Raw genomic sequence first — 24,667 nt, 5'->3', positions numbered from 1 at the left:
CAATTAATTAATGATACCGACATTTAAAAAGAAAATTATAAATCTAAACTGTTTAAATTATTATTTTTTTTTTTTAAAAAATGCAACACACTGATCAATTTACTAGTTCTGTTACTTGATTCCTTTTAAAAAGGGTTCCTCCAATGGAGTCAGCAATTACCATTATATCAAATCAATGTAGCTCCACCCGCACCTGACTAGCAAGCAATTCTCGCGTAAGGATCGAGAAAATAAATGGCAATAAGGAATGGAAAGGGGACAAGATCAACGTGGTCCACACTCATTCATGCTCACACAATAGTAATATAATTTTTTAATCATAGCATGTAAAAGGTGAACAAATCTGTATTATATGTTTGCTGAGAACAAATATACCTTATAAATCAAACCTTGCATTTGGACCTTTCCTTTCCTTCCCATCTTTTTCTCGATTCTTGCCTTTTGGTTTGAGTAGTGATGTTGAACTCAACACCATTTCAAATATCACTTTTTCTCTACTCTGTTTTGTTCGATAATTGTGAAAATTAAAAAAATTTCGAGTTTAAATTTCTTTATAAAAAAATTAGAAAAGTGTCTTGAATTTGAGACTCTTCGCCACCAGTCATAAATGAATATTAGTAAAGTTTTATTTGCATATAATTTTATGACTCAATTAGACTGCAATGAATTAATAAAAAAAGAAAAGGAAAGTTAATAAAAGTTCTCCAAAGGATACCCGTCCTTGGATTGAGGGCAGTAAAGAAATGTAACAATAAAGTGGAAAAGGTTTCGTTATAAAAAAAAGATGTGGACACCATGAATTGATTAATGTATAGTAAGAAGTTTCTCTGCAAAAGAGATAAATCATGTAAAGATGGTAGGGCACAAGGATTATCTTCTTAATTCTACTTTTTGCTTTCTGCAATCTCTTTTTTTTTTTTTTTTTTTGCTTTTTGTAATCTTTTTAATTGTATTTTCTAATTTATGCCCGTCATTTTCTGACATTTGGTGTTCCCACCATTGTCTTCAGCAACGTTCAGAAATGGATTGCACATGCAAAGCAGTATCCAGCAATATAAGTACCAAGACTATATATTAAAAGCGGGTAGAATCATATGATTAATGAAGCATAATAATTTATCCAATCGGAACGAATAAAAATAAACCAGAAAAAGAAGGCATGTTATGCGATAGCGTTTTGGTGTTTGCAAGTTCTTAAAACTTCTATACAAATAATGGCTGTCAAAATTTAAGACCCACATTTTTCCTTAATTGGAAAGCATGTTACAGGGCTGTTCTTCGAGCCTTGCGCTCTTTCAATGGTCTCCCCTTAATGCTAGGTAAAGAGAATTAGAAGCCACAAAAGTCGAGCAGATAATAAGATTTGACCTTTTGACCTTGTACCGCGATAATGAGCTTTAAATGCCTAAGAATCATTAGCCATCTAACATGCCCTTCTTCCCTCTGGAAACCAGAATCCAAGACCTGATGCAATGCACATAAACATTTTCAATGATGCAGTGCAAATATAAATACAAAGGCCTGTCTGTCTCCCTCTCTTCCCGAGCAAGGAATGAGCTCCATCCCACCTCAATCCAGAGAGCATCTAAACAAGAGGTGGAAGGAAGAAACAATCCCACCATCAAATGGCCATGAGTACTAATTGAACATCTATGCTGCTATTTCAAGAGCAGCTGCATAATTCTATGGTTCCATGCATACTTCGATATTCAGGATAACTGGCGTGTGAATATGATTCATTTGGCAATGGCATGCGTTAAGTTCAGATCAAACCAAGTTTCAACAAGACACTGATGAAGCTACTGAGTTTGATTAATAAAATTCAGCAGAAGCCTCAGGCAGCTCAGGCGAAATTGAATGTTTCAATCTGTCTGTTTAGAGGTCATATTTCCTCTTGTAGCTGCTGTTATGTCAAAGCAAAAAAGAAAAAAATGGAGAAACAAAACTGTACTGAAACAGAAATGTACCCTTGACATCTCACTTCCATCTCAAGGACTGCCTGATTCCGGTATAGATAAGTCCTAATGACCTCCCAATCAAGGTAACTAGAAAGAATGAGATCGCACTGCTAACTTTTTCAATGACAGCTCTAATCAGCGGCATGGTAATATCAAATAATTCAAGGTATAGACTGAAGTAGTATCGCCTGCAAAATAATTAAAAATAATTTAGAAAGGATAAAAAGAGTATTTCAGCCTATAATTATATAACAAAAAGGATTATAAAAAAATAAAATCATACAGCAGTTGAAGAATGCAGCAAAATAAGATTGGAGAAGAATTGATTCTCCAAATTAGAGCAACTAAACTAAACACACTCCAAAGTAATTCAGAGGCAGATTGACAAAACTGGACAAGAATAATGACAGGAGAGGGAGTGGGAGAGAGTGTGTAGGAAGCAGCAGGGGGAAGAAGGAAGAAAGAAAAATGAGTGGCACGTGCAGCCACAGTGTAATTGCAAAGAATAAAAGAGACCCAGACAGAAGTGGTATTCTCAAGGAGATTGTTTAGCAATTATACAAATATAACAAACTAACTTCTAGATCTCGCCCTGAATTTTCAGGGATAAACTCATGCTCTAATTCCTTATTGACAAGGCATTGCTCCCAATCCAAAAATATTAGCCTAATTCTGCCAAATCAACAGGTCTGCACTGGCACCCAAACTCATGTCCTACCGGCAAACTTGCCAATCAGCTTAACTATTATGGATTACCTAAAGAAATTAACCCTTGAAAACATTTCAAATCTAATGATGAAATTCACTCCAACCGTCCACTTTGCCTAAAAGTTACAAATCCCATCATCCAGATTCCTGTACAATATAATAATGCAGCTAAATTAGGAGCATAGAGTGACACCAATTGAACTGCTCCACTTAAGCCACAATCCTCTTTTGATTCTATAGGAAACAGTAATCGAACAATTGTATAGCAGAGATTAATAGTTTGAAGTTTAAACCATGAAATTTTATCTAAGATGTAAAGATAGTAAAATATAAGACCGATATATTTGGGCGTAGTGTATGTTCTAAATGAGCATCCATAATTCCACATTAAACTAGTGGACATGCTTATTTCATATGCAAGAAAAAAAAGTGGGGTCAAAGAAAAAAGACATACCACCCTGTCAAAGCCCTTAATTCCCTGGTCCGCTTTACTGGCATAGAGAACTGGCTTATGACAACATATGATAATGACGGTAGTGTTCCAGATTGTCTTCGAGTAAGCTTCTGCCACCAACCAGAATTTTCAGTCTGACTCTGACTTGGTTCCTTAGCGACTTTGGACTGTAGAGTGCATAGATCAAATCGATCCTCATACATTGATACCACTGCCTCCAAGTTTTGATACAACCATTGATTCAAAGACACCTACTACCAATAAAATATTTCAAATCTTAATGATATTTGTGCCAAAAGTCCACATCTCTGGTAATATTATAAATGAACTAAACAGTAAACACCCCCTCTACCTTGTAGAAAACAAATATTTTTGAAAACAACAAGAAAACCCCCAACAAGAGTAAAGATTGCATAATGTGTTATTTAGAATCCAAAGAAGTCACCCCTTGACTTCCCCCTTTCAATCAACTGATTTCTCTTGCGTAACTCAATTAAAATTAAGCATCATTAGAATGCAAGGAAGCAAACTGTACTTTCTAAACAATTAAATAATGCCTACTCTTTCAATAATTCAGTACTCAAGTAAACAAGAGTTGAAGGTGTAATAGTTTCACATTAAAGAAGTTCAGCAGGATCTTTTACCATTTCACAGAGTCAATTATCAGGTTCATAGATCAAGCAGGAAAGAGAATACAAACAAAAAAGAAAAGTTCAAGAAAGACAGAACCTCAAGGCAAAAGGTAAAGTAACACGACATCTCTGTCATTAGTTACAAATGCAACAGCAAGAACCAATTTTAAGGTAATGAAGCAAGAAGTGAATACAAGGACAAGAGAGATCCTAACAACCATTCCAGTTAGTAAACCAATTTCTGTTTAAAAGACAGCTAATCAAAACAATGGGCTTATAGAAAAAAACTATTATACCTCATTGCGCAATCTCTGAAGTGCTCGAGTTGACAAATTACACATAATCATGCCCAGGTCACTCATTTCATTTGACAAGTTCCCATCAACAGAAATAAGCTCCAAATAAACACTGGCCACGCCGTCTGCTAAAGCAATCACCAAATCTTCCAATATGGAATCTCCATGCGCAGAAAACAAGCTCTGATCATAACAACAATTCTTCCTGCTTGAATTAAGGTAATAGTACAGTAAATATCTACAGCGACATCAAGGTTAAGTCCGTTATAGAATTTACATAAAAATAAAACTTTAGGAAAGATACACAGATGAGCCCTTGGACACCAAACAAACCTATTCACCCGCTATACTTTTATTTTTGACTTAAAAAGCCCCCTCATTTTATTGTTGAGCTAATTAAGTGAAATTTGTATAAGATTGCACAAGCATCTAAACACGCTCAACCAAGCAAACTGCTAGTTAGACAGACAAATGTTGATAGAAATTGCCATGCCACCATATCCTTAATTTGTTTCTGTATCTCGCTATAATTAGTCAGTCCACTGAATTTTTTATTATAAACAATCTAATTGTAACGGTCTTGAGAAACTCAAACCGAAGAAAGAGAAAAAGAAATAATTTTTAGTTCAAAATTTAAAAAAAAAAATGATAATAATATATGAAGCAAACATGTCAAGCAACAAATACGTTCTCTGTCCCAAATTAATTGCGATCTTGAAAGTCAAATTCTTAATGATCCTTGTCTATATTTTCAAGATGAATAATACAAGAACTTAATGCGGTTTAGAAGAAAGAAAAAACAAGATAGTCATGACTGAGTTTACCTGAGAGAACCAAATCTGAGAAAGTATAATAATTCAGCATAAAGATCTTCCTTGCCTGACTTTCTTATGTTCTGCAAAATAGTTTCATCTCCCTTTAACTTCTGAATCATCAAAGAGACAATTGCCTGAACAAAGAAATACAAAGAGGTCCCAAAAGAGCTTAATTTAAATAGCCAATTTGTGACAGAACTCATATAGCAATATATCAAGCTTTTTTAATCAATACCTCATCCTGTTTCTTGTTTTCAAGGCGAAGTTCCTCTAATAGCCAAGAAATGGATACATGGTTACAGGACTTCCGAATAATATCAGGAAACTTATTTAACCAATCATCCAAAGTAAGAGCCTCATAATCACCTAGAACATTATTCACCTGCAAACGAAATTTACGAAACCTTTAATTGCCAAAAAACTAATGAACGGTCGCAAAATGCATACCAGCACTCATCAAATAGTCTTGAACTTCCTTCCAACATTTTTTATGCCTGTGATATCTTAACACTTTTGCCTAAGCAAACTAAAAGCTATGAAAAAAATGATATTCTGAACTTCTAGGTCATAAAAAATGGTTAAAATCATTTGATAGAAAGGCCATTACCTAATCATAGCCAGCCCCTATAATCGGTTCCCCTAATAGAATTTTAGAGACATTACTACCTCTCAAGTTTATGTTTTTTTCCTAAGGATCAAGTTTACCTTTTTTATCTAATTCGTTTTCAATGAATAGTTGCTCTAACGCCTCTTGGATGTGAGCACTAGACTTTCAACTTTGCAAAAGATATACCCATCAACACATATGTTGAGTTATGCTACTGAATAGCAGTAGATTCCATATTTCAGGTGGATATTTCCATTGTAGATGCTTCCTAGATAATGTACAAATTCAAATCTTTTTCCACAGGAGGATAAAACTAGCCACTACGAGGATAACATAAACTGCCTAGGGAATTCTTCATGTGGAATGGCACATTATGATAATAAGTTCAACAAAAAAGAAACCCTTAAAATATAGTATATTCTAAGAAATGCTAAATTTAACAGCCACTAAGATTTTACCCAGAATATCACTAAGAATATGTCATTCTCGCAACCTGCACACTGGTAAGAAAGATTGAAAATAATGCAGCTAACTGCCTATCTTGTAATTACAGCTGAAAGAGTCACGCTAATAACCAATGTTCTAGTTATTATTTCACAACAGCGTCTTTTAAGTCCCCGAGGGATCGTCTAGCAAGTATCTCAACACTAATGGATTAAGTAAAGTAATTCCAGTGTTCCTTTGGATTATAAAGTTATAATTAGGATATTATAGTTTCTATACCAGTAAATGAAAAAGAAAAAGAAAGAAAACAGTGACAGTGCCTGCCTCATCCTCAAGATGCTTAAAAGAAGCCCAAAGTAATCGCAACTTGGGACCCTCAGATACAGCATACAAACTTAGTGGCCGCTTAGCCTGATGTTGCTCAACTTCGAGGAATCTGCTTCTCAGATTGTTCTTGTGTTCTAGAGTATCAAGAGAATCCAAAAGTTTTTCCTTTACTGCATCCCAAGCATACTTTGAATTGACAGGATTATCATTATTCTTAACACTGGAAACGAGAAAAATACCTTCATCATGTACAAGAAATGAATCAACACGAGTAAAGACATTGCACTCTTATTTTCAAGGAGTTGTAGAACATGTCATCTGTGGAATAATCTGATAATATTTTGATCTGCTTACCCTTACCTACCAGAAGACATTGTTACACTTTCACGGACCATATCGTCATCCAAGAAATTCCCCAATGAAGTGTAATTAGAACTCTTATTAGGAATGACTCCTGCCATGTATGTAAGCGCTATGCTGGCCACCAGAAGTAACTGGTCACTAATAGCAACCAGATCAGACGCCGTCACACCATCAGGGTCCACCAAAGATCCCAAGCATCTATACCTTAAGTAAGATTCTCTGGTATAGGGACTTGCTTTCATATATGAAAGTCCAGTGCTGCATGTTTTTCGAGGAGGGAAGTGGAAAACTTTGCAGCTTCCTTGGGAATACTTCCTGCTATCAAATCATTAATGCATACATTTCAACCGAGTTGCTGTACCAACCTCATTCTTGCCAAAGAATTAATAGTTCTTCAAATAGAAAGAAAAAGTGAATACATATTAGAGCATGTGAGTTAGTGGGCAGCTGGCCAGCTGGCCAGCTGTTCCCTGCTTTATCATTAGCATTGCAAGAAAAATAAGGACATGCTTGATATGTTTCGTAATTGGGAATGGAGTGCAAGTCCCTGAACAATATCCATTAATTTTGTTTGGTTAACAAAGAATCTTCATATGTAAATAGTTTGAAACTTAATTGGAATAACATCTAACATTTATGAGTATTATCAATATATATTTACTTATGAAAATAAACTAAAACAGGATTACTAGAATCTAGGCATCCATTTATATTCCTATTCTATTAAGCCGTAACAAATGTAAGCTAAAGGAAGAGCTCGAGTCGATAATTTGGATTCTGCAATTTCATTCAAAAATTCCGACCAAAATGGTAGCAGCATAAGTTACTTATGGTAAGAGTTGACACTTGCAAACCATTTATACTTAATGGCATATTGAATCCAATAATCAAGTTTCACACCAACAAAAAATTGAAATCCAGTATATAACAGTTGAAAAGAAAGAAAGAGAGTACCTCTTTGGTGTCTGTGAATTTTGGATCAAAGAAATGCCTTTCTCCTTGACACAGCTTCTCCACATATGCAGCTTAACACATGATGTTGAAGCTGTATATTCTGCCATTGCTAAAAAATTTCCAATCAACACATTTCCCAGCTACCTATCAAATCAACTCAATTAAGCTCCTGCACCAAAAATGTGACGCCATAAACTTCACTTAACAAGCAAACATTACCGTTTAAAGATGCAAGTGAGTGTTTAACAGGCAAATTAATGAAGCCCGAAATGCTGAAAGTTAGGGTTAGGTTATGAGGTTATTTTCTTTTCTTTTTTGAATATTATTAATAATATTTTTATTTGTAACAAGAGGTTGGAAATGGAAGTGTGTGAGGATTTGGATTGGATTGGATTTGTGGGCACCTGGTTTGTTATGTCAATCATATACGTAAGTAAACGATCGGTCGCTCGTTGTTATCTTCCACTACTACTATTTAGAACAAAACAGTGACCCACCTGATTGAGATTTCAGAGAGGCTTGGCTCGCCGCTTTGAAGCCTTTGTTTAATGCGCTTATGCCTTAAATTTTTCATTTTATAATATATTTTTATTTTCTAAATTTAAAATAAAAGGTCAATTTATATATATATATATATATATATATATATATATATATATATATATATAAATTGAATTTCACTTTTTAATTTATATTTAATAAATTTACTAAAAATTTATATGAATGTGGTTAATTGATATTTATAAAATTTATTTTTCTATTGGTAAAAAGTAAGAAGCAAATGAGAAAAAATTAAAAAATTAAATATTTATAGAAAAAATAAAAAAAATTATTATATTTAAATAAAATATTTTACTCGTTATATTAAAATATTTTTTAAGATGTTTTTTATTATAAAAATTATAATTTTTATAAAAGGTACAATTAAAAATATTTTAATTCTTATACGATAATAGATTTATACGTGTATAAAATTTAGAGAATTATTAATTTTCTTATGAAGTTTAAAAATTAAGTTGTATTTAATAGTTTAATAGGATTTATATAAAGTTACGAGGTATTCAATAGATATTTAATTATAATTTTTGTAATATCTAAAAAGATAATTAGTATGAAAAGAGTCATCAAATTTTATAGACATAGATTCTTATGTATTTTAAATGAATTTTTATATAAAGATCTAAATAAATATTTCAAGATTTTTTTCATTTTTTAATGTTTAAAGGTGATTGTTGTCGGTTTAACTATTTATCAAATAGATAATAAGCAAAATATAATGAATATAGCATGAATCTAGTGATTTAATTAGAAATAAATTGTTTATAATAATTTTTTTAAAAGACAATAATAAAATATGTTGTTATTATGAGATAGAAAACTTAAAAGTGAATCTAAATTTAACACAATAATAAAATGAAGTCAACTATTTATATATAGAGTTGTGGGTAATATTACGTAGAAGAATATTTAGAGTAAAAATAAAATAATAGTAAAAATAAAATAATTAATTTCATTATTAAATAATTAATAGTAGAGATTTAATGGTATATAAAAGTTATTCATAAATCTATTGACCTTTTAAGATAAATAACTTAAAAAAAGTCTATAAAAACTTTAATTGAATGCATCTTTTCTTTCATACAAAATATTTAAAAAAAATATTTATATAGAATAATGTATTTTATTTTGATTTCTTAATATCTATTTTTTTATTATGGACAAAAAATAAGTAAAAATTCTTAATTATTATAATTTAAAAATTAAACTTTATCATTAGTTTATCTCTTCATTAGTTTATTGTTTGGCACTTAATCAATAGTATTTGAATACTGTTGTCTTTTACGAGTAATGATTAAATTTAGTAAAAAATGTATGTAAAAGTTTAGATTGTATTTAGAATTTGAAATTTAATGATAAAGATTGAAATATCTAATTTTAAATATTCAATATAATTCGTAATGAAAATTTTAAATGTTATGTATAGTTAATTTTGTTTGATAACTAAAACTACTAAAACTTATTAAAATTTCATATTAAATTTATATAATACGATAATATTAAATTTTAAATTTTAATCATCAAATATATTTGAAATTGTAATAACAATTACTAACAAACATTATAATATTTATAAATATATAAAAATCAAATTATAAGAGTAACTAATAATTAAGAATATACTAATGACATAAAGTTAAATAAATAATTTTTAGTTGCCAATCTCTCTCTCTCTCTCTCTCTCTATATATATATATATATATATATATATATATATATATATAAATTTCTAAAATTTAATTTTTTTAATATGTGTGCTTAATTTTTGACACATGAAATTTTAATATGTGTGCTTAAGAGATAATATATTAATTATATTAACTAATAATAATTTTCTAATCAGGATAATGATACTAATTCTATCATAAAAATAGCAGCATATTAATTATATTTTGATATTATATTAACTAATAAATTAATTTTATAATTAGATAATATTTTTAATATATAAAATAACATCTTAAAATTTTATTTTCATATTATATTTTATAATGAAATAAAATTTTAATTATATAATAAATTGTTAATTTTAAAAATAGTAATATCAATTATATTGATATGTTAATTTATAATATTAAAGTTAATTAATAGATAATTTTTATATTATTGTATTAATTAATTTTTAAAAATTTAAAAAATTGAAAGACATTTGAAAATAGTTTGTTTGTTATTCTTTAAAAAATTTATAAAATAATATTAAATATTAAAAAATCTATTAAATTGTATTTATCAACTTGATTTTATAATCAAAATAATATTACTGGTTGGTGCAACGCATGGGTAACTAGTATGTATTAATTTTTGAGATCTAAATTTTTTTGATACGTGTCTCTTATTTTGACATATAAAATTTTATTTGACATGTGTATTTATTTTTATTTTGACATATTTACTTATTTTTAACACATAAAATTCAAGTTTATGTATAATTCTATATTTTTTTCTATTAATTTAATGATTAATAAATTATATTCCTAATTAAACACCAATTATAATTCTAAGAAATATCATATTAATAATAAATTAATTTTCTAATTAGATAATAATCATTTCAAAAAAAACATATTAATTATATTTTAATATTTTATTAACTAACAAATTAGTTTTCTGAATGTAATTTTAAAAATTAATATACATTAAATATTTTATTTACTAATAAATTAATTTTTAATTATATAATAGTTTGTATATCGAAAAAATTATTTTAATAGTAGTATCAATTATATTGGTAGTATGGATTTATATAATATTAGAATTGGTCAATAAATATTCTTAGAATAATTTTATATTTGTAAACTAATAAGATTTTAAGATATTAAAAAGGCTAAAATAATTAAATATATTTATTTTTTTATTTTTTTTAAAATATAATTATTAAGTATTAAATATTAAAAAATTTATTTATAAATTTAATTTTATGATTATATAATAATAATAGCCGAGTATGATAGTCACTCGAGAAAATATCAAAATTCTAATAATTTATCCTGACTTTAGAATTATAAATTTGAACTTAATTGTTCAAAAAGAATTATAAATTTGAAACTATGAATCTGTGAAGAAAAGAATATATTTAGAGCCAACATTCAAAGGGGTGGTGGCGCAGTTGGCTAGCGCGTAGGTCTCATAGCTTCTGAGTTATCCTGAGGTCGAGAGTTCGAGCCTCTCTCACCCCAACATACTTTTTGCAGTTTTAGCCTGGGCTTCATGCTTTTCAGTCCAGCCCATCTATTTCAACAGATTATCCATAAAAGTAACTAAATGCTGGCCCAACCCAACCAACTATTGTCTTGTCCCCTCTCAAAAACCCTAATTCAAAACCGATTCTCCCGAACTTCCATTTTTCCTCTGTGAAAAACATAAAACTCTCACTTACCACCTCAATTTTTAAAAAGAAACAGCCTTGCAACTATCAAATTGGATTTTCTTCCGGGTAATTAATCATCTCTCTCACTATCTTTTATCCTTTCTTTACAGTTTTTGCTTTAACTTTTCTTTTTTCGGGTATGATTTTACGTTCAGGGGCAGTCAAATATGGCGAAGAAGAGCAAAAGTAAGCCAAACCCATTTTTCAATTTGTAGTTCTTTTCATTTGTTTTGTTTGTGACTTCTTTTAATATGAGTACTGTGATGAGCAGAGAGCAAGAGTAAAAGAGTAACCTTGAGGCAGAAATATAAGGTTATAAGGAAGGTTAAAGAGCATCATAAAAAGAAAGCTAAGGAAGCTAAAAAGCTGGGATTGAAGAATAAACGTAAGGTTGAGAAGGATCCTGGTATTCCCAATGACTGGCCTTTTAAGGAACAAGAGCTTAAGGCTCTTGAAGCTCGCCGGGCTCGTGCTCTTGAGGAATTAGAGCAAAAGAAAGCTGCCCGCAAAGAGAGGGTATTGATTTCACTTTGATTAGTTGATTTGTTTCTTATTTTAATGTCCTTGTTATAGTATTTAATAATTAAATTGGATGTTCACTTGTTTGAGGTTTTCATAAAAATCCATATTTCGCTGAAAAAAGCGAGCATACCTGAAACCACTATTGAGTTTTTATAGCTTTTGATCAGAAGACGTGGATTGATTTGATCTAGAATGGGCGTAATTTTTGGCACTCTTTAACGTTTCTGCTGTATGGCTTTGCTGGTCCTGTCCTATATCTTTGGTCTACTACTGGTAATTGATCTCTGTATGCATTTTCAGGCTCAAAAGAGAAAATTGGGGTTACTTGAGGATGCATCAGCAAAGGAGCAAGAGTCTGAAGAGCAAAAGACCAATGAAGATTTTGGTAGACTTGCAAGAAATAGGGGTATGCTAATAGAACATACTATCTGTAGGAAGATATTAAATTTATACATTTTAAGTTAATGTTTACTGGCATTTTTTTTTTCTTACAGATAATTCAGATAGGGCATTCTATAAGGAGTTGGTTAAAGTCATTGAAGAATCAGATGTCATATTGGAAGTCCTTGATGCCCGAGATCCTCTTGGTACCCGTTGTGTTGATATGGAAAATATGGTGATGAAATCAAGTCACAATAAGCACCTAGTGTTGCTTCTAAATAAAATTGGTACTTTCTCTTTCCCACTCACCCTTTTATATCTCTCTGACAAAGTCCCTTTATGTGTGTGTTTTGTTCTCGCCTTGCTACTTAAAACTATTCAAATATGGGCAGATAAAATGTGATGCTACGAGAGTTTTCTCTTGTTTACTACCATATTTTGTAATTTTTTTCTTGCATTGTAGATCTTGTCCCTCGCGAAGCAGTTGAAAAATGGCTAAAGTATCTTAGAGAAGAATTTCCTACAGTTGCCTTCAAGTGCAGTACCCAAGAGCAGAGGTCAAACTTAGGGTGGAAATCTTCCTCAAAAGCAGCAAAGGCCAGCAATATTCTGCAAACAAGTGATTGTCTTGGGGCAGAAACTCTGATTAAATTGTTGAAAAATTACTCAAGAAGTCATGATGTACGTTGTTCTTTTGCTTTATTGAGCTCTTCTATTTCTCTCCCTTCTCTGAAGGGAATGCCAGGGCTCTAAGGATTTATTGTCTAATTTATGCCATCCAGGTGTATTTTATCAGTTATCAGATTTTCCACTACTTTGAGTATTGTTGCATTTGAAGTTGTGCCACTATAAATTTAGGCTTTGATTTTTATTTTATTTTATTTTATCTTTGACAATTTGTTATCTTGTCTCTCAACTAATAATCTATTGCACACCCTGTTTTTTCACAGATTAAAAAATCTATTACAGTTGGCATTATTGGCCTGCCTAATGTTGGTAAGAGTAGTCTAATTAACAGCTTGAAGAGAAGTCATGTAGTCAATGTTGGTGCTACTCCTGGTTTAACAAGATCAATGCAAGAAGTTCAGCTAGACAAGAATGTCAAATTGCTGGATTGTCCTGGCGTTGTACTGCTCAAGTCTGTGGAGAATGATGCATCTATAGCTCTTCGTAACTGTAAAAGGATTGAGAAGTTAGATGATCCAATTAGCCCAGGTGATTTAACCAATTTCTTAAATATATTAACCACAGGATTCTAAGATGTTTTCTGAATTATCTAAAAGAAAGTCAGTTTGCACTTTTGTCTGGGTAGAAATTCCAAAGTTGATTCTTTTAGGTTTTGTCAACAGCTTTTTTATATCATGATTAACATAATGATGCTCATTGCCTTTCTGGACAATACAGTGAAAGAAATTCTCAAACTGTGCCCTGCCAGACTGTTGGTAACCCTGTACAAGACGCCAAACTTTGAGTCTGTTGATGACTTTTTGCAAAAGGTGGCTACGGTCAGGGGGAGACTGAAGAAGGGTGGTATCATAGATGTTGATGCTGCTGCCAGAATTGTTTTGCATGACTGGAATGAGGGTATCTTCTATTGGAACTTTATTATTATCTTCCATCTGAATGAATAAAAAGAGATTATTAGGGAAATACAAGATAAGCTGATGTGAATGAGAATTGTAAGAAAGAGAAATTCCATTTCTAAAAACTAAAATTCTTTATTTGACATTTCAGGTAAGATTGCATACTACACGATGCCCCCAACTAGGAATCAAGAGGAACCTTCAGAGTCTAAGATTGTTTCAGAGCTCGGAAAGGAATTTAATATTGATGAAGTTTACACTGGTGAAACCTCTTTCATTGGAAGCCTCAAGTCTGTTAACGACTTTGATCCTGTTGAAGTTCCCCCTAGTTGCCCAATCAGTTTCAATGAAAGCATGATAGAGGTTTGTGATCTCTTACAAATTTGAGATTTCTTGTACTTTTTTGAATTGCAGCATGAACTTTCAAAAGGATAAATTTTGAAAACGAATTTTGGAAATGGCAAGTGATCCTCAGTTGTAATCAATCTTCTTATATGTGCTTTCAACCTTATGGGCCTTCTGGATGCTTTCTTTTGAAGTTCTCCCTGCTAAAGAACACTATACCAAGAATTGCTTTTAAATGGTTATGGACAATAATTTAATGACTGTTGCAACAAGAGCTTGTGGAAATGCTACTTGTAATAATGCTTATATCTATGCTTTTAAAATTTGAGTTTGTGTTGGATAATACTACAAAAGGTAAACATTTTCTTGGGGTGCTTCTATTATGGATTACATGATGAAGTGCTTTGGATGGGAGTTCTGTCTATAGTTTCTTTTTCCATGGAAATGGAGAAGTTGCTCATTTTAGTACCACTATTTTTCTAGAAGCAGTTTTACCACAAGTGCTTATTAAGGTTTTTGCTTCCCCTGTATGCATAATTCTGAATAGAACTTTCTGAATTCATTGTACATATGCATGTGTAGATGTCAGCTCTTTCAGTAAGCTTTTCTTTTTCCCTGGATTGGTAACAATCATGCATGTTAGGTCACAGTTTCATTTCTTTTATTTGTGGAAGATTTTAGTTTTCAAATTATCTAATTAACAGTCTCATATCTATAGTTCCAGTTTTTCAATACATCATCCCTAATTACTTATTTGCCCATCAGGGAGATTTGGAAGCCCAACCATCAACTAGAGGTGATGAAAATGCTGAAGATATGAGTGATGATGGTGAAGACCAGCCTATGGCTTCTGAAGAAAATGATACGAATAAGGCCAACAAGGGCAAAACTCCAAGCAGCCGGCAAAACGAGAAGCTATATACAGCAGAAGGCATGCTCAATACAAAAATGAAACGAGCAGAGAAGAAAAGAAGGAAAAAAGCTGGTAAAGTGGATGCAATGGACGGTGACTATGATTTTAAAGTAGATTACTTCAAGAAAAAGGGTTCTGCCATGGATGTCGAAGATGGGAATGGGGAAGCAGATGATGATAACCAAATCATTGGGACCGTACCAATGTCTGGTGTTCAGTTGGATGATGAATGATTGAATGCACAACCATGAACAAAAAGGGGTTTTGCATTCTCAGAGATTGAGTCACTTTTTTCCTTCTTATCATAATTTGAGTTTTATGCTAATTCTTACAACGGGTAATGACTAAATCTACATATGTACTCTGCACAATGCAATGAATTATTTTGTTTCTTCGTTACAATTGTAAGGAAATTTTTGTCAGAGCTGAAAAGTACGTCTCTATATCACCAAGACCACTTTGAGTTGGTTTTGAAAACCCATGTTAATCTAGCGAGGGTCCAAACCCACTTTAATTTAGTAAGAAAACCGGGATGAATAATTAAAATCCATGTGGGTAATTATATAGAGGCTGTATGCATTGTGAATTTAAGTTTATCGCTGCTTTCCAATACAGAACTAGAACAGTTCAAGTCTAGAATATTGGGCTCAATTTGAGGAATTGTCCAGTATTATATTAGTAAAGAGGATACCCTTTTCGGACAGGAAATCGTACAGGCCTAGATGAAATGAAAATTGGATTCAGAATTGACTGGACGGTAAGTCGTCTTGAAATAGAATATCCTCACTTTTTTTTTTTCTTTTTTTTTTTATCGTTAATGGTAAATTCTTTCCATATAGTATGAAATATCACGGGTAATGATGATTTCTTCATTTATTCAAAAGTAGAATGTGTCGAAATTGAAAATGTTGCACTCAGTGTTAGAGTTTAGTTCTTTGATAAGGTGAGGCATGTTTTGACACCATAAAATTTGCACCTAGGGCTCTGTGCCACCTAAAATTTTCCACAAGATTTTGTAGTAATTTTGATGACCAAAAGGCTTCTTCACGCAGATTCCCTCCCTGAGTTCTTTAATTTGTACCAAATAATTTTAAGGGCCAACAATACGAAAAGGGTTTATAATTTTGAGGGGAACTTTCAGAAATAAGCTTCAAGAAATTAATGGTTCTTCAAAGCCAAGCAGCATATGTGAAAGAATTAAACCCAACAACTTATCAAGTCTTCATGTGAGATTGTGAAGATACAGTCTACCTCTCTATATCATTCAACTATGAAGTATGAACAAATCCAATTGGCAGTGGAGGCTTGGCATTCAGCCATTAACTAGTAGGGGTGAGCCATGCCTTAAACTTATCTAATGGGAAGTATGACATGCTCAATCATCATTCAACGCCCCAAAACCAGTGCCTCCCCCAGCAGGATCTGAACCTGTCTGAGCAGTAGAGACAGCGGTTGAATTTGGAGATGAGGAAGAATTTGTAGGAGTGACAGCATTGGTGGTTGTTGATGATGATGTTGCTGAGTTAATGCCGTATGTAGTTGATGCTGCATCAACTGTAGAAGGCTTGGAAACAAGTCCTTGTGCCTCCATCGCTTCCCATGCTGCATTTTCCTTGGCTTTTCTGGCCCTTTCCAACACATCTTCCTGCACAGTCAATGGACTACGGTACACGGCTAGCAATGAAAGGAATATATAAAGAAATGCTGAATGGTTTCACGTATCCAAACATCAATTGAAATCTATGGATTCTACACTGATCTGAATTAAATTTCTGTTTGCATTAATATGCATGCAACAACCAGTAGTTACATTTAACAAACTGAAGTATACATCTTTCTCAGACAAATATCCACATCTTAAAACACATAATGTGCCAGGACCTGCACTCAACACTCTTTGGGCTTGAGGAATGTATAGATGCAGACTAATGGTGCAGAAAAGGATTTCAAATGCTTGGATGCACATGAAGGAATCAACTCCAAATGTACCAGTAAGTCATCATATGCTTGTTCGACAAAAAAAATGATGTTGCAAGTAAAGATTTGACTTTGAAGAAAAGATAAATATGATAGTATCTAAAATGACGAGTAAAATTCACATGCTTTTTAGCTCTTATCTCCCTTAAACTACACATAACAAGCAAATATCTTTTTGCAAATAAAATTACAAGCTTTAACTCAAAGAAGAATGTACAGTGGTACTTTCTTATATGAAGGCAGTAAGAGGGTAAAGAATGACCTTAAATAAAGCTGTCCAATATAGGTTCACATTTATATATGGTTCATTACCTGGAAGTCCTGTATTTGCCTCTGTTGCTCAGCTTGCAGCCTCCCAATTGTGCTAAGAAACTCCCCAACAGCAGATTCAACTCGCTCATTAACTGCTTCTGCTAGAGCTTTTCCCAAGAAAAAAGCATCCAGAACACTCCTGCTTTCATTATCACCTGCATAATTGCATATGTCAGTCCTTGATAAATGGAAAGTATTGAGATCCTCTCATGGTCAACTAGAAAATGACCTATCTCCACATTTTATTTTAAATTGAATAGTTGAGATCTTTTTAGAAAATTAAATTTAAATCTCAAAAAATGGATAGTTATTTTTTGGATAACAGATCACAACCATTGATTGTGAATTTGACGATGAAGATTATATAATTGTGACCTACCATATTAACAATAACATATTAATTTGAAAGGAAATTAGGGTAAAAACAATAACCCTGCAGTTAGCTCCCATAAACTCAAATCCTGAACATAGGTTCCTATTGTTGCATAAATTTGTAATGGACCAAGTGCATTCCATGGGTTACATTTCATAAGCCCTTGCATTCACTAACTCATAAGAACATTTCTAATACTCTTTCTCATTAATTTCTCAGAAATAAATATTTTACCCTGAGCTTTCTCCATCGTTATCAATTAGGTAAAAGATCTCAAAATGTCCAGACCTTGAAAAGCCACTCTAAACACAAAATTGTCAATAGAAAAAAAGGAACATAAAAAATGACTCCAAGCATCTCCATCAAACAAAACAAAACCAGTCCTATACTCATTAAAGAAAAAGGTACTAAATTATCCAAACTGCAATAATATATGTGCATCATGAATCATTTGAGCTACCTTGATTACTCATACTGCTATATGAGGTAAACAGCATCAAACTAAACAAAATTACAGATTCTCTCAAAACAGAAGAAAAGAAAAGAAAGAATAGTACCGGAACCAGGGCCACCAGGTCCAGTGGTGCTATTACATCGGAGATTGATTGTATGAGACTGTGTCGTTTCATTTCTAAATCCAAAAGCCAAATTCTTTTTAAGCTTTAAATCTGAGAAACCATTAGTAACAGGGCTAAGAGCACAGCTAAAGTTGGTAGTTTGGTTATTGGATTTAATAGAAGAGAAGGAAATAAATGGTGGGGAAGGCAAAACCCCACTCATGCTGCTGGAACTCTACTGTTTCTTGGGTTTTATCTGGGTGTCTCATTTGTATTCTACTTTGCCATGGCTGTTTTATAGGAAGAAAACAAGCATCTTTCTTTCTTTGGACATTAGAGAAGTGGGTTTGGCCTTTTCTGTCCAGCTTCCTTTAGCAGATTTGTTGAGTTTGGATTTCATATTTCTGATGGGCCTGTCCTCACAATCACCAAATACCCAAAAATCAGAAAGCATAGAGTTAATCTAATAAATTAACAAATCTAATTATCACATTAAAAAACTCGTTCTAGATCCTAAAATTTTAGATATCATCGTGTCATAATGCTTAGTGGGAACCGGTCCCCAGAAACAGAGATTAGCGGATCTCCTAGGAGACCATGGGGAGACTCAAAAGTAGTTCTGTTATAATGCACTTATCGTTATTACTGAAAATTAAGAAAAATTGTCTGATACAAGTCTCACATGGGAGAACGAGCAGATCACTCTACTGTCTAACTTGAAAATAAAGAAATACATACAGAATAGGTGATAATAGTCAAATTTTGGATCAGGTTGCGTTTGGTTAGGTTGAATTCTCAAATTTAGCTAAGTCATATTAAGTATGATCCTTCATAAAAAAAAATATAGAACATTTTAAATTTATTAGGAAGTTCTAAAGAAATGATATTCTTAAATTTACTATTTTTGAGACTTTAAGTGTGGATGGACTTAAAATTTTAAAAAAATATGTTCAAATTCAAAAATTTCTTACAGGCTTAAATAGACCGGATGGATATCCGAACTGGTGAATAGGTCTAGATGGCAGCAATGGAATACAATATATATATAATAGTTAATAATAAGAAGTTCCAATACCAAAAGAAAAAAAGAAAAAGAAGCAACCAATGAAAGTAAAAGAAGAGAATAGATTAATAAAGTAAAAGATAGTCTAAAATGGTTATATTATCTCATGTATAAAAGAATTATGAGAAAGGAAAATTTTAATTTCCACTTCCTTAGATTAGATCAACCTAAAAACTACCGATTGATATATAATGTTCATAGTTATCACTTAGCATAAATTAAAATATTGTTAGAAATAAAAAATTAAATCTTCTTTTATTTTTCAGTCGTTGAATGTTATCTATGTATAATGTATAATTCTAAATTTAGATAAATTGAATCTATTATTTTTATCATTTCGAATTGACTGTCCGATTAGTATAAATTAAAAAAATTAATAGATAGCGGCGAACTAATTAATATAATCTTTGTGGTAAAATTAGGGAAGAAATGAAACTTTACTCCAATCCTACTAACAGTAGCTCGAGGAGCGATCAGTTTGGCACAGGCACTAATTCTAAATCCAACCTGCATATGAAGCTTCATAGAAGAAAGCAACGACAGATTTTTGACCATATGCTTTTGGTTTTGGAATGTATATATATATATTAACACCCAACTTGATTAATACAAAAATCAATCTGTTGCAATCTTCCACATTAAGCATCTTTGATAAATTTTTGGTGATGGATTTGCGATATCATGTCTCAGCTTCAAAAGTACATAGACAGGCTTACCCATGAAGCAATGCCATTTTTAGTTTTTGGTTCTATTTGTTGGACTATTTTTTAAAAAATTTAATAATAAATTAAATTAATTATAAGGTGATAATATTGTATATTAATATTTTTTTATTTTTAATCTAATTTAGTTTTTTTTTTAATTTTTTATTTTGAGTCCTCGTGAGATTTTCGAATCTGAAATCCAACATCAAACGATCCAAGACTTTGCACAGATATTGATAAATATTGACAATTGATATTTGTATAATTTAATTTAGCATGGGAAAGAACCGAGAATTGGCGCATAGTATATTATTTAGCACACTTCGTACGGAGACAGATAGAGAGATAGCTACTAATTGAAAGGGAGCCTGCTTCTGTCGTTGCAATCTTTAATTAATTTCTAATTATTTCAACTCTAATATTTGATATTTGTATCGCTTAATCTACACCTATAAATTTTGTTTATTGAAAATGGAAATGGCGTACGTCTCACCATTGTTACTTTAAAAAATGAATATCTTTTATTGTTTTTTTATAAATTTATTACATATTTTCTTTTTATACAAGAAGAGGAATTTTTTATTATATTTTTTAAAATTTATTAAAATAATAATAATAATAATAATACATTTAAAGTCTAGCTCAAATAACAACCGCAGCGCATTAAAATGTGTTAATATTTTTTATAAATAAACAATATGTTATTATTACTAAAATCTTACATTTTATTATTTTATTAATAGATGATAAATAATTAAATTTTATTTTTTCAATTGTACGACAGTTAATTAAATAGGTAAAACAAAAACTCTAATATAAAATAAGTAAAAGAAAAGCTCTAGTACTAAGTTATGCATCTTGTTTTGTGCGTGTATCCAAATTAGCTTGGCTCCGCCACCAATTATTTAAGGCCTCTTAACTAAGCAATATTTTGTCTTCGGCTATCGAGTTCTGTCTGCCTTGGCTAGATCTGTCCTTGGATGAGATCTAATTTAGACCTCAACCGCATTATCTAATTACTAAACTAATATTTAAAGAACATTTAGTTCAAATATTTAATGCAGCTACAACTATTTCTTACTCAATAGATATATTAAAATGTTTAGTGAAAATTTAAAAAACATAATTCATAGTTGGTTTAATTCTAATTTATTTTTATTTTTATTTTGGTACTATTATTCTTATTAAAATTTATTAATAATAATCTATTATAAATTGATCTCATATAATTATATTTTTATATTTTATAATAAATAATAATTATTTTAAAGTTATTTTTAATAGTTAAATAATTATAATATTTATAATTATGGTATTTGAAATTATAAGTTTTTATTATTAGAACTTAAATTTATACTCTTAAAATAATTTTTATACTTTTTTTAATAATAAGTACAATTGAACTAAAAAAAATTAATTATAATATTTTTAATTATTATAAATTATTTTTGTTAATTTGTATCATTAAATATAATATAATAAGATAAAATATATTTAACGATAAATTATACTTTCACTGGCCATTTAACATACTAATAGTAACCGCTAATAAAATTTTAGCAAATGATTTAATTTATCAACCATTAGCTACCAGCTATAAGCCACCAGCACCAATGAATCAAACCAAACCAAACATATGCCCTTTAATAATATGTTACCGTTTCCATTGAATGTGAAGTTTAATTATTTATTGGTGAGTATTAAAGTAAAAAAAAAATAGATTTTAATATTATGAGACTGGGGTCTGAACTATTAACTAATGTTTATTGAAGAGGCATTAGGATTGGTTGAGAAATGACTGTCGAAAAGGAGACATGGAACAAAACAAAGATATTGACCAGAGAAATTGGAATGCCACCGCAGATGCAAATCTGCTCAAGTTTAAAAACAATACCTCTTATTTGGTGCACCTAACATACTTGGATTTCTTCTACTTTAGCTTTTAACATCATAATTAATTATCATTTAACACATTTGCCCTAAATTAAGAAATATGTCTGAACAAATTGTGGGCTCCTTTTGTGTAGCTTATATTTTATTGAATAATAAACTTCTAATTTATTACTTTAATTTTTCTTATAATCATTATGGTCCTCATTTTTTCATAAATCACATTCCAATAAATGAATACAATATCAGTTTATATCAATAATACATTTAATAAGGAACTTTTTCATTAAACAAACGTACCCTTTATCAATTTAGAGCCGGTTTAGGTTTAGAATGGCTTTCTAATTTATTTCTTTTAGTTTTCAAAACTGCTGTAAGTAAATTTGACAAAAATCATTTATATAAAAAAAATCATATAATTGGAAAATTTCTAAATTTACTATCTTAATAACATTCATTCCAAACAAGTATTAAATAAATAAATCTTTAAATTTTTCTTTAATTATTTTATGTCATTCATTAATCAAATATCATAAGAAAGCTCGCAATATTTTAGTGATTTTTGCTCATTTTTATATTAATATAGATGATTAAAATGTTACATGGGTTATTTCCCATCTCGAGATAAAATCTTATTCACAGTTATTCATTTGATGTGAAATAGTTCTATTTCATTTTTTTTTCCAGAAAATAGAAGCACGACTGCCACAATATTTTTGTCTTCAAGGTTCATATATCAACATAGAGAATTAGAAAATTAATATATCTATTTATTATAAATACAAATCTATTTATTAAATTTTTTAGTACAGAGATAAAATAAGATATATTTAAAAAAAAGAAGTAATATCTTGAAATAAAATTATAATTTTAAGAAATATGCAATAAAAATTTATTATTTTATACTGATTATTATTTATAATATTTTTCAATAATACTGACCGAATATTTATAACTTGCATGGTGGCAAAAAGCACGGTCCAGTCCATTCGATAAAATACTATTGGAAGCTACAAATGGACTATTTTAATCTTTAGTACTTGAATTTAAACTTTAGTGAATACAACACCGAGAGTAAAAAGAAAAGAAAAAAGAAGAAGTATGGTCAGTAAATAGATAATTACCAAAACTAGCCGGTAAAAATGAGTGTGAAAGATAATAAACTAAATGAATAATGTTAGATTTGACTCTCAATTTATCATAAAATGCTTAATTTGACCCTTTCCGATTTTTTAGATCAATTTAACCCAAAATTTCCCTTTTCGACTTAATTTCCTCCATTGGTAAGAGAGTGGCGGTCGCCTCTTTTAATAATAAAACAAATGGATAACTTTTACACAAATATTTTAAAAATAACTTAAAATATTTAACTAAGAATATATATTATGAAAATATATTCAGTACATTTTGCCACTGCCTTTATCACAATTACTACTCCTCAGTGCTATTAATATTATTGTCCTTACCATTGCCATCAACATCGCCCTCAAAATTACAAGAATAACAACAAAAATAACAGATTATGAAAAATTAATTTGAATATGTATTTTTTTTTTAAAAAAAATTACGTTGCTTTTAATCTAGACATTCTTTATTGATTTAGTTTATAAGATTTCGAATTGATTTTTCTATGCTTCGTAGAAGTTCATATGTTAGAAAATTCTTTATTTTTTGAATTTAAGAATAAGAAAGCAATTTCTTTTACAAGTTATTTGGAAAACTAAGATTAATTTGCATGTTGATGGTGGAGATGAGGTGCTATTAGTTATTTGAATTTTGATCTATATAGTTTCTTTTTGAATATCTCCAATTCTGATAGTTTTGAGTTTGGTGATTGTTAATAGAAAAAGCTCCTAAAAGCACGATAGAAAAAAGAGATCATTAGTTTCTGATAAAATAATGACACTAAAATATATATAAAAAAAAAGAAGAGAAATGAAAATATCTATACTGGTGAAAAAGAAAAAAGTGAAATGCGAGTGAATGTTTAATTGAGATGATGGTATTAGTAGTGGACATATGTGATGAGATGGTGGTACAAAAACAACCCAATCCATTTAAGACAGTATGTATTGTTCTTAATTCAAAAATCTTAATATTTATTATTTTTTTATTATATCACTTTCTTGTTAAAGAGAATGCAACTCACTCTCACAAAAAAAAAGGATCAAATTGAACTAAAAGATAAAGTCTTAAATTAAATTATCCTAAAAAATCCAAAAGAAGCTAAACTAGTCTTTTCTAATAAAGTGGAGGGCCAAATTGAACGTTATTCGTAGACCAGAACATAAAAATTAGTGAAAGGTTGCGCGTTGTACTGTCTAATCTTCTAGAACAAGAAATGGGGGTTTGAAGTCACCTTTCGTTTAACAGCACCACCACATCGTTCAAATCCAAATCTTGAAAAAAAATAAAAATATATTATATAATAATTTGAAAAAAAAGAAAAAAACAGAAATTTCAAATAAAAACAGCGTGGCATTTCCGTTAATAACAATGAAATAGAAGGGTAGTTAAGCAAACCCATTCATAAACAACATCACGGGACGCTACCTTGCCTCCCA

General features: G+C 30.5%; 3 protein-coding genes and 1 non-coding gene across 14 annotated transcripts; 2 read left to right on the top strand and 2 right to left on the bottom strand.

Annotated features, from left to right (window-relative positions):
- Positions 1 to 1,095: 1,095 nt before the first annotated feature.
- On the bottom strand, positions 1,096 to 8,108 carry LOC8264969. Of its 11 annotated transcripts, none has more exons than XM_025157710.2 (9): positions 7,559 to 7,956; positions 6,606 to 6,922; positions 6,194 to 6,480; positions 5,099 to 5,245; positions 4,873 to 4,997; positions 4,049 to 4,253; positions 3,121 to 3,371; positions 1,968 to 2,146; positions 1,096 to 1,464 (listed from the first exon to the last, which is right to left on the bottom strand). In XM_025157710.2, exons 1-8 carry the CDS (start codon positions 7,663 to 7,665, stop codon positions 1,978 to 1,980), a joined length of 1,608 nt encoding a protein of 535 aa, XP_025013478.1. In that variant the 5' UTR covers positions 7,666 to 7,956; the 3' UTR covers positions 1,096 to 1,464; positions 1,968 to 1,977. The 11 variants fall into 11 exon arrangements, with proteins under 11 accessions (XP_025013478.1, XP_015575992.1, XP_015575993.1 ...); XM_015720506.3 differs by adding an exon at positions 8,056 to 8,108 and having other exon boundaries at positions 1,141 to 2,146; positions 7,559 to 7,727; XM_015720507.3 differs by adding an exon at positions 7,963 to 8,096 and having other exon boundaries at positions 1,141 to 2,146; positions 7,559 to 7,727.
- Positions 8,109 to 11,207: 3,099 nt separating this feature from the next.
- TRNAM-CAU lies at positions 11,208 to 11,292 on the top strand. Its single transcript is given in 2 exon segments — positions 11,208 to 11,245; positions 11,257 to 11,292. It is a non-coding gene; the product is annotated as a tRNA-Met (tRNA).
- Positions 11,293 to 11,390: 98 nt separating this feature from the next.
- Positions 11,391 to 15,629, top strand: LOC8262794 (guanine nucleotide-binding protein-like NSN1). The gene is made up of 10 exons (XM_048376684.1): positions 11,391 to 11,549; positions 11,639 to 11,669; positions 11,755 to 11,999; positions 12,306 to 12,411; positions 12,500 to 12,673; positions 12,850 to 13,067; positions 13,337 to 13,601; positions 13,791 to 13,970; positions 14,121 to 14,332; positions 15,080 to 15,629. The coding sequence occupies exons 2-10, from the start codon at positions 11,651 to 11,653 to the stop codon at positions 15,458 to 15,460; spliced, it is 1,800 nt and encodes a 599-aa protein (XP_048232641.1). The 5' UTR covers positions 11,391 to 11,549; positions 11,639 to 11,650; the 3' UTR covers positions 15,461 to 15,629.
- Positions 15,630 to 16,414: 785 nt separating this feature from the next.
- LOC8264971 (uncharacterized protein At4g13200, chloroplastic) lies at positions 16,415 to 18,741 on the bottom strand. Its single transcript, XM_002521065.4, has 3 exons — positions 18,447 to 18,741; positions 17,517 to 17,671; positions 16,415 to 16,872 (listed from the first exon to the last, which is right to left on the bottom strand). The coding sequence occupies exons 1-3, from the start codon at positions 18,667 to 18,669 to the stop codon at positions 16,603 to 16,605; spliced, it is 648 nt and encodes a 215-aa protein (XP_002521111.1). The 5' UTR covers positions 18,670 to 18,741; the 3' UTR covers positions 16,415 to 16,602.
- Positions 18,742 to 24,667: the final 5,926 nt, after the last annotated feature.

The sequence above is a fragment of the Ricinus communis genome, chromosome 7, assembly GCF_019578655.1.
Source record: "Ricinus communis isolate WT05 ecotype wild-type chromosome 7, ASM1957865v1, whole genome shotgun sequence".
In the NCBI taxonomy this organism is placed as follows: Eukaryota; Viridiplantae; Streptophyta; class Magnoliopsida; order Malpighiales; family Euphorbiaceae; genus Ricinus; species Ricinus communis.
The sequence above is the reverse complement of the archived record's forward strand: the minus strand, read 5'-3'. Positions and strand labels throughout refer to the sequence as shown.

Excerpts from the sequence above, each read along its gene's own strand:
- LOC8264969 (XM_015720506.3), bottom strand. The coding sequence starts at position 7,665 with ATGGCAGAATATACAGCTTCAACATCATGTGTTAAGCTGCATATGTGG. Across the intron at positions 6,481-6,605 it reads AAGTGTAACAATGTCTTCTG|GTATTTTTCTCGTTTCCAGT; the intron begins GTAGGTAAGGGT and ends TACATGATGAAG. Across the intron at positions 4,254-4,872 it reads CTCAGATTTGGTTCTCTCAG|GAAGAATTGTTGTTATGATC; the intron begins GTAAACTCAGTC and ends TAATTCAAGCAG.
- LOC8264971 (XM_002521065.4), bottom strand. The coding sequence starts at position 18,669 with ATGAGTGGGGTTTTGCCTTCCCCACCATTTATTTCCTTCTCTTCTATT. Across the intron at positions 17,672-18,446 it reads ACCTGGTGGCCCTGGTTCCG|GTGATAATGAAAGCAGGAGT; the intron begins GTACTATTCTTT and ends GCAATTATGCAG. Across the intron at positions 16,873-17,516 it reads GGCAAATACAGGACTTCCAG|GAAGATGTGTTGGAAAGGGC; the intron begins GTAATGAACCAT and ends TTGACTGTGCAG.
- LOC8262794 (XM_048376684.1), top strand. Across the intron at positions 12,674-12,849 it reads GTTGCTTCTAAATAAAATTG|ATCTTGTCCCTCGCGAAGCA; the intron begins GTACTTTCTCTT and ends CTTGCATTGTAG. Across the intron at positions 13,068-13,336 it reads ATTACTCAAGAAGTCATGAT|ATTAAAAAATCTATTACAGT; the intron begins GTACGTTGTTCT and ends GTTTTTTCACAG.